Source organism: Patiria miniata, unplaced genomic scaffold (genome assembly GCF_015706575.1).
Source record: "Patiria miniata isolate m_02_andy unplaced genomic scaffold, ASM1570657v1 HiC_scaffold_24, whole genome shotgun sequence".
NCBI classification, from domain to species: Eukaryota; Metazoa; Echinodermata; class Asteroidea; order Valvatida; family Asterinidae; genus Patiria; species Patiria miniata.
The window spans coordinates 22,363,834-22,372,419 of record NW_024037063.1 but is presented as its reverse complement, the minus strand read 5'-3'; the positions used below and the strand labels follow the sequence as shown (position 1 = coordinate 22,372,419).

The 8,586-nt window shown below is 41.2% G+C and overlaps 2 protein-coding genes across 4 annotated transcripts; one reads left to right on the top strand and one right to left on the bottom strand.

Annotated features, from left to right (window-relative positions):
• The first annotated feature begins 154 nt into the window (after positions 1-154).
• Positions 155-2,061, top strand: LOC119731699 (small nuclear ribonucleoprotein Sm D3-like). The gene is made up of 2 exons (XM_038204917.1): positions 155-619; positions 906-2,061. The coding sequence occupies exons 1-2, from the start codon at positions 307-309 to the stop codon at positions 977-979; spliced, it is 387 nt and encodes a 128-aa protein (XP_038060845.1). The 5' UTR covers positions 155-306; the 3' UTR covers positions 980-2,061.
• Positions 2,062-2,752: 691 nt separating this feature from the next.
• On the bottom strand, positions 2,753-7,402 carry LOC119731691 (dehydrogenase/reductase SDR family member 11-like). 3 transcript variants are annotated; one of them, XM_038204902.1, is made up of 8 exons: positions 7,246-7,353; positions 6,422-6,590; positions 5,720-5,950; positions 4,947-5,041; positions 4,248-4,374; positions 3,953-4,048; positions 3,645-3,710; positions 2,753-3,184 (listed from the first exon to the last, which is right to left on the bottom strand). In XM_038204902.1, exons 2-8 carry the CDS (start codon positions 6,572-6,574, stop codon positions 3,143-3,145), a joined length of 810 nt encoding a protein of 269 aa, XP_038060830.1. In that variant the 5' UTR covers positions 6,575-6,590; positions 7,246-7,353; the 3' UTR covers positions 2,753-3,142. The 3 variants fall into 3 exon arrangements, with proteins under 3 accessions (XP_038060830.1, XP_038060831.1, XP_038060832.1); XM_038204903.1 differs by having other exon boundaries at positions 3,109-3,184; positions 7,335-7,402; XM_038204904.1 differs by having other exon boundaries at positions 3,109-3,184; positions 6,422-6,580; positions 7,244-7,327.
• Between the last annotated feature and the right edge of the window lie 1,184 nt (positions 7,403-8,586).

The window sequence follows — 8,586 nt, the reverse complement described above, 5'->3', positions numbered from 1 at the left end:
TGCGCTGAACAAATGTCATACGACTCATGATATACCCTGTAGACAAGGTTAAATATTTGGTTACACAATATATAATGCACCCTTCTAAATAATACCCTTTGCGTATCATCAACGCAACGTTTGTCCCCGATGCACCTTTATTTAGAAGGGGCATTTTGTTTCGCATAATCACCAACAACAAACGTACGCTGAACGTGTTTACGGGAAGATTTGTAAGTGCGCGGGAGTAAAACAGTTCAAAATCCACCTCCATCGATTCGAAGATTTATTATTTTGGCTGATTAACTTACCAGACTTGAAGGCAAGATGTCGATTGGTGTTCCCATCAAGGTTTTGCACGAAGCAGAGGGTCACGTCGTGACTTGCGAGACAAATACCGGGGAGGTGTACCGGGGAAAGTTGATCGAAGCTGAAGACAACATGAACTGCCAGATGACCAACATCACAGTCACGTACCGAGATGGCAGGGTTGCGCAGCTAGAACACGTCTTTATCCGTGGTAGCAAGATCAGATTTCTAATACTGCCGGACATGTTGAAGAATGCACCGATGTTTAAGAAAACTGGAAACAAAGGGGGCACAGTTGGAAGAGGAAAATCGGCCATTCTACGAGCACAAGGTAAACAGAGAAAGTCCAGTTTTTTTGTCATTTGCAAATTTATTGTAAAATCATCATCGAATTATTTGTTTAATCAAATCCTCAACAGGAATTTATATGCAAAGATTAAGAATCAATCAACTTATTAACCTAATGTTTAGGCTACTTCCATTTTCGATTATTTAATTCATCAAGATGTTTGTGCAGATATTTTATTTGTTTAGCCATTTTTCTATTCATTGAGCCTGAGGTGTGTATTAAATTCCCTATTAAAATTTTGAATTTCTTTTTTCCCTTCTCTAAACAGCGGCAGCAAAAGGCAGAGGGCGAGGAAATGAAGGCGGCCGAGGTCGCGGCAACGTCTTCCAACGGAGAAAGTGAAACTGAACTGACTGTTTATATCAAGTCTTGTAAATAAAGCATTGGATTTTCAGTAATTTGAGGTTTCTACATACAGGAGTCTGCGATGCATTGCTACACTGGAAAAGGAATGTTGGGCTACCTGTCTTGTCTTCAAGGAAAATAGCTGATGGCGACACATTTTGAGCTGTTCACTATTGACGTTAAATCCTACTTCTTGGAATTTCTGCTGTTAACAAAGAGCAGGCAGTCCTTGGATTTTCAGATTGAAATGTCCTTGAAGAATGTTTTATAGTCATTGTTTAGGGTTCAAACTTGACCCAGCAGTAACTGGGGCGCTAGAACTCAATTCTTGAAATTTTGTTTTGGAATGGTCGTACTAGCACCCCAGATGATCTATTGCATTAAAACGGCAATCTCATAATTTGCCAACCATCCTACTCAAAATATTGCCAACATTTTCTAGCTGAGAAATCACTGTCATGACTGTTCTGGAAAATTGTTTCATCAGGATGTTGCAGTTAAATATTAACATTGCAACTAAGATGGGCATCAGGATGACCGCCAATTGTTAAAACTTTAATGCAATCTGACCAACATTTGTGGCAGTTACACTTCATGAATGAATCAATAGTTGAAGATCGTTCAGTGCCCCAAAAGGGGGCAAGGAAACATATGTAAATAATTTTCCTCATTTTTGTCAGTTTTGATTTAATTAGTAAGTGAAAGTCCATCATGTTTATTTCTTTTGTATTTTTGGGTAAAAATAATGTTTAAAAAGAAGTCTGAACACAATGATTTCATTGTTCCCATGAAGTTGCTGAAGGGGGGGGGGGATTGATGACCTTTTTAAAGTATAAAACAAACTTCTTCAGAGAGCTCGTCTGTGACAAACAACACTCCAAGTTCATTGGAAAAAAAAACTGCATTACGTCCATTTTTATTTAAATACACATTCTCCATTGGAGAAAATTTATTATGGAACATGTTTCTTCCTGCATTCGTTCATGATCAGTGACAGAATAGCATACACACAATTGATAGCTCATTGAAATAAACCATTCTATTTTATACCCTGTTTTACTTGAATACTCCATTGTTTATTAACGAACACTTGTACTGTGTCCATTCCATGACAAGTAAAAACGTGATTCGCCCACAATTGATATTTAACTTCATATTCAAATTGCAGATAATGTATCCCAAACCTACATGTTTGTATCTAGTATATTTAAGAAGTACGTTGTTTTTAAACCTTGAGAAAGAAGTAACCAAATACTATTCATGGTTTTAGCCAGCAGTTTTGTGGTGGTCTTGTCGATGTCATAATCATTGCCACATTATCAAATCTTTTAACTAGTACGGCAGATCGGTGATGATAAAAACACAGCATTTGGCACACAGTCAGTGTATGTCATGAGAAAGATATTTGGCTATAGGGCTGACGCAGATTTGTCCTTTGAAAAAATCTGGTTAGAATAACAAGCAATGGCAGCCATTTTAAAAATTTTGAAAATGGCTTGTTATTTTACCTGTATTTTTTTCAACGGACAAATCTGCAATGGCCGTAGAGCTAAATATCTTTCTTAAGACACAGGCATGCAACTTTTCCTAGGATCAGCTGATTTCCTCTCTTTTTTAATTCCCATGTGTGCCATTCGAAATAGAAAAACACTGTACAAAATCTTGGACAGATTTGAATTTCCTCTTTTTGTGACTTCCCAGTTGCATGCCTGAACATACTCTGACTGTCAAATTCCTGCCTGTATCATCAAATAAACAATCCACCAAATGTTTCACCTATCTGCCTCACTAAATCCTTAGTAGTTCAATATCAATCACATTCATTCACATAATTTTCCTTTAAAATTTCAGTAATCCAAATGACACAAAATACTCTCAGAAAATTATGAGGTTTTAATTTATTTTAACATAAATCCATCAAGACTGACAATTGCATATAAATCCGTACTTCCTGATTGTTAATGCATTTGATAAATATCTTGCATGAAAAAAAGCTTTTGGTATGTTTTAAAATGAACTTGTTACTAATTTTGACTAAAAAGATAAAACTTGTTCTATTACTATGAAAAAAAGGAAGGCAATTGGACATGGTCCAGAGTTTTGATTCATTCAATCTCACTTAAAGTACAGTTTGCTTGAAACATGCACATGGTGTTTTCATCAAAACTTCTGTTCTGTTGGTCTGATGAGGATGTCATGCACCTAAAGGGGAAAAAAGTATGTAAAACATTTTGTAAGAAAGCAGCCTCAATTACTGTGGACTACAATATGGAGTAGATTTCCAACACTTATAAACAAAAAGTTGCCTCAAGCTTTCAATTTTTTGGGGTCGAAATTCTTATTCATAATTATCAACAGTGCAAGACACTGATTTTTTTGGCTCAAGATATACAGAGTCTTTCTGTAAAAAAGAGACTAGGTATATCTAGTAAAAAAAGCTGGTCTCATTGTCATAAGTCACAAAATTCTATTTAATTGATTCAGAATGACTGGATGGGCCGGATTTAGCCCATTAACACTAGGCTGGCCCGCTCCTCAGACACGGGCAAAAGTTGCATTAGTATGAAACTTGCTGAGATAAAGGGTTCCTTTGGAATAAGCGGGGTACATTTTTAATTAGAAATAAAAAATTAAAAAACTTCAAGACGGGTTGTGCACATACCTGAACATGGGTTGGGGCCCCCAGTACATACAGCATACTGTCAGTGATGTCATCTGCTAACAATGGCTGCAACGAAAGTAATAACACGAAATTACAGTTGAGAAACAAGAATCAAGAGCTGAAGGCATAGGTTGTGCCTGAATCACTCGGCTAAGGGTCACAATACCAAATGTCTATGGTACAAGGCTTCAGCTGCTTCTATACAATCATGCGGAAATGCAAGCCGCAGCCACGTAATTTGGATCAACTAAGATAATTGACTATTAGCAAGATTCGAGCAGGAAAATTAATAAAAGAATCCAGTTTACCTCCATTGTTTTGTACAGTTTTCGAGCCTTGTCACGATTGTCACCAGGATACATACGCTCTCGAAATTCTGTCTCAACTATGCCGGGTGAGATTTGCTGGAAATGAAAAATCCAAAACAGTTAAAAAATACTTTTTTTCAAGTAAATAAAAGATACCTTTTTTGTGACTTGAGTTAAGAGCAATCTTTTATTTACTTGATATAATAATGGACTGGAAACAAACTTTCATGCTAGAATTTTTATCTAGTCCCATAAAGTAATTCTTTCATAGTCTAGTCACAATCTGACATCATACCGCGATTCGGATGTGATTCTTCTTTTCCCTCAGTTCTCGTCTGATGGCTTCTACCAATGCGGTCACAGCATGCTTGGTGACGGCATAAAAGTAAGTATCTTTAGTTGTCAGTCGGTGACCAGACAAGCTGGAAAAAGAGAAAAAATGCTGTTAGTAGGACAGATACCAGATTCCAACCTTCAAACTCCCCAAAATCGTTTTTTTTTTTTTAATAGAGAGAAAAGGTTACCATTTTTGTATGGAACTGACTGCAACAAGAAGGACAAGCCTTGTCCTTCAGTGCACTTAATTCCATTCAATTGACCTATCATGGTAGAATCGCGTTAGAATCACGACAACGCAGCTTGTGAAATATTGTCCAATTACATTATACACAAATGGATGCGGAATGCGCAAAATCTGAGACAAACAGAACTTAGTGCACACAAATTCCATATTGTTGTCTAAGGGGCGTGGCTAACTCGCAAACGGCGATAGGTCAATTTAGAATGCCCATTCACTGGAAGTATTTAAATGCATCTGTCTAATCACTGGGCAGGATTACGCTCATTTATTGGTAACAGGGTATTCCTATAAGATAGCACTGCCTGGCCCTCTTCACAAGTGACAGTCAGTCGGTCAGTCAAATAGGTGCAAAAAGGACGCTAGGCTGGCCCTCTGGGACCAGCAAATCTTTGAGAATTAGTATCAAGGCGCTACCTGTTGGTCACCAACAGCTGACCGTCTGTCGCTCCTTTTTCCTCCATTTGTTTGACGGCCTCCCGACAGCATATGGCCACCGCCAAGACATTCACCTGTCGATAAAATAATATGACTGTCAAAAACAAAACTACATAAATAATGATGTGGTGCTTATATACATGCAGCACTTTATACCTAATGTTTCAAAGCGATTTACAATTATTATCCCCGTTTATCAGGAGTGAGATTACTTTTATGCAGCAGGTCGAGATCAGCACAACTTGGTCTCTACCTTCCCAGGTACCCATTTATACTCCTGGGTGGAGAAAGGCAATCGTAGTAAAGTGCCTTGCCCAAGTACACAAGCACCATGTTCCCTGTCAGGGTTCGAACCCACATACCACGGCACGTGAGTCGAACACTGTAACCATTGGACCTCAGCACCCCACATCAACCGTAACCCTGCCAGATGCAACACAGAACATCAAGTGTAAAAGTCTGTGGGACCTTGCTGCATTGAGCCATCAACACCAGTGGATGTTGAAACAGCCAATTCTGAGACAATGAGAGCTAGTCCCATTGAACAATGCCACAGTTGTATCCTGCTGCAGTTGGTGCCACAAACTCTTAGCCTTGAGATTTTTGACATGATGGATCTTATTAGATTAGCCAGGTTTCTTGATTCAACAACTGTTGCAAGTTGTTGCACTGGGCAGGGTTACTAGACACAATACCCTGGGAGGTTGAGGATAATGACAAAGATATATTGGATGACAATTCAGTGATCTTACTTCAAACATGTCTCTCAATTTCGCTGTCTCTCCGTTCAGTATTCCCATAGGTGAAGTCATGGAGTCGGCATGATTTATCCCAGCGTTGCTGACACAGACGTCAACGCCTCCAAACTTCTCTTTGATCTCAGCAAACATTGCCAGGATTTCCTCTTCTTTTGTCAGGTCGCATTTGATGGCATGCAGGGAACCAGTGACGGAAGTGTCCCCAGATAAAACCTTAGCATCTTCCTGCAAAGTTACAAAATATGGCATTCTTTGCAGGTAACTTCACAGATGTGGTTCGAGACTGGAATCTTGCAGCCGGTTCATAACTCGGCGTGAAAAATTTCACCCATGTTTCATTATGGAATTTTCACTTTACAAATTTCAATTATTTCATGGCCCACCATTAATTTGGCAGACTGGTCTCTGCCTCCCTATCAGTGTCGAAGATTGGAACCCAGGCTGTTTTAAAGATGAATCTGTGTCTGCGTAAGAGTAACTCAAATATTGTAATCCCAAATAAAACTCTTTTTTTATCAATCCAATACCTGTTTATAGAAAAAGTGAGTTTGTTATGTGTTAAAATAAAAAAGGAAAAAGTACCAATTAATATCAGAAGAACAACTTGAGGGAAAACAGTTAATAATAAATAAATAATATTGAAGAATTTTCTTCAACTTTTTTTCTCACCAGATGTAATAAGTCTTTTATTTTTACCTCGATTGTTTTGATGTTCCTGGCACAGCCAATGACTTTCATTCCGTGTCTGACAAGCGCCCTCGCTGTTGATTGGCCAATCCCAGCAGATGCACCTGTTACCAAGGCGACACGCCCAGCCCATCTCTGCATACCACCACCAATACTGGCCATTGTTTCTGCAGTTATACTAGGGAAAGTAGTTTAACGTGAATGGGTATAATGACCTGCTTGCTGCTTTTTGTTTGTCTGTTCCCCCCCCCCCCCCCCAAAAAAAAAACTATAAAAGAGGTTTCCCTCTGCATTTAGTGAAGTGTATAATTCCCCAATTGTTTTCGCTGTTGGACCGGCACTGCACTGAAGATGCCCAGCGCAGGCATATCCAGAGGGGGGGGGGGGGGGGGGGGGGGGGGGGGGGGGGGGTGGAGAGAGATCTGCCCCCACCCCCCCCCCCCGGCAGATGATTGTTAGAGAGAGTTCTGATGATATTTAATAAACCCATTACCCCAATAGAAACCAGCTCAAAAACCATTTCAAGAACATGAAGAATGAGCTGCAAATCTTCGATTCCAGTAGTGCCAGTATGCACAATCCATTTTAAAGAACGCCCCAAATTAGATCAGCCCTCCCAGCAAATCTTATTCCTGCCCAAGTTCTGCTGATAAACGCGCACCGCCCCCCGCCCCCCCCCCCCCCCCCCCCCCCCCCCCCCCCCCCCCCCCCCCCCCCCCTCACCTACTCCTTACCCCTCCCCCAGGCCCACCTGAGCTGGCCCCCACAGAGAAGATTCCTATTCCTAACTCTCCTGTTACGAACATTTAAGCCCAGTATTTCATACATATTACCTTGATGTCAAATACCTAGGCGCTGGTTCAAAGGACCTGAAATATCGAACGAATAATCGGTGCAAATTTAATTTACGAGGATTTCTCACCGAGTTCGCCCATCATCACGCCGTCTGTTGTATAATAATTCATGAATTGGTTGTCGAATGAGGGCGCTTTAACTCTCTATCTGCAGCCGCGCTAGCGCTAGCGCGCGCTATGGACCGATCCAGTAAGCACCGCCCCATGATATTCTGACCAATCACAGCCGTGATTTATGTCCGACATGCGCGTGCACAAAAGTCCGACATGCGTGCACACGCGTATGATGCGCGCGGCAGGAAATGTAGTGTGACATTGGAGAGGAGCACGTGTTAATTTGCCCACGTGCCCAGTGGGAGGGGCTTACTGGATCGGTCCATTATGCGTTCTCAAGGTGTGAAAAACCTCACACATCACGTACAGCAGTCAACACCCCCCCCCGGCCCCCCATTCAAAAAAGAGAACTCGTTATTAGCGTTTTTAAATACAAATGTTGAATTTGGACATTTGTATTTTGCATTGTGAGCATGCTGGACTCACCCAAGGGCGAATCCAGAACACAATTTGGGGGGGGGGGGCAACTTTTTTTTGGCCCCCCAAAAAAAGTGGGCCGAAAAAAATCTCGGCGTGAGGTTCAGGGCCCGCTTAAGGGCCCCCAATTTGTTTGGATTTTAGATGCTCTGTGGTGCAATCTGAGGCAATTTCTGACCACTTTAACCAATGTTTTTAAAGAAAAGATGGTGATGTACTCATTGCCTGCCTTTATTGCGACGTCATAATTTTTTTTTTTAATGGTTTCGTTTGTGGGGGAGGGGGGGGGGGTCATGGCCCCCTTTGGCCCCCCTGGATCCGCCCTTGGACTCACCTTGCGCCCCCCCCCCCCGAAAGGCAAAAAAAAAGGGGGGGGGGAGGGAAGCAATGTCCCCCATGTCCCTCTTTCCTGAAGTCTGCTTCTGTTGTCCCTTCAACCATGGAGGAAGGAATTCCTTCCTCCATGCTTCAACCCTCCCTCCTCCCCTTTATTTTTTTCAGTGGTCGTTCAATCCCCGGTCGCTTTACGGCCTGCTAATTACTAGTAATTTGGAGGGACAAAAAACATAACCAAAACGCACTCAATTTTAGGCGCGGAAGGTTTCTGTGATAGCTAGCATAAATTGCAATTAACCAGTCCGCGCCAAAATACATCTGAAACCATAGCGTTGATGATTATGCAAATCACTTCGCGGAAGTTTCTTTGAGTGATAGAGCGAGGGCATTTTTCAAAATAACTGGTTCGTGCCAAAAATCCCAATGCTTTTAAAGCACTGTAGCGATAATGTA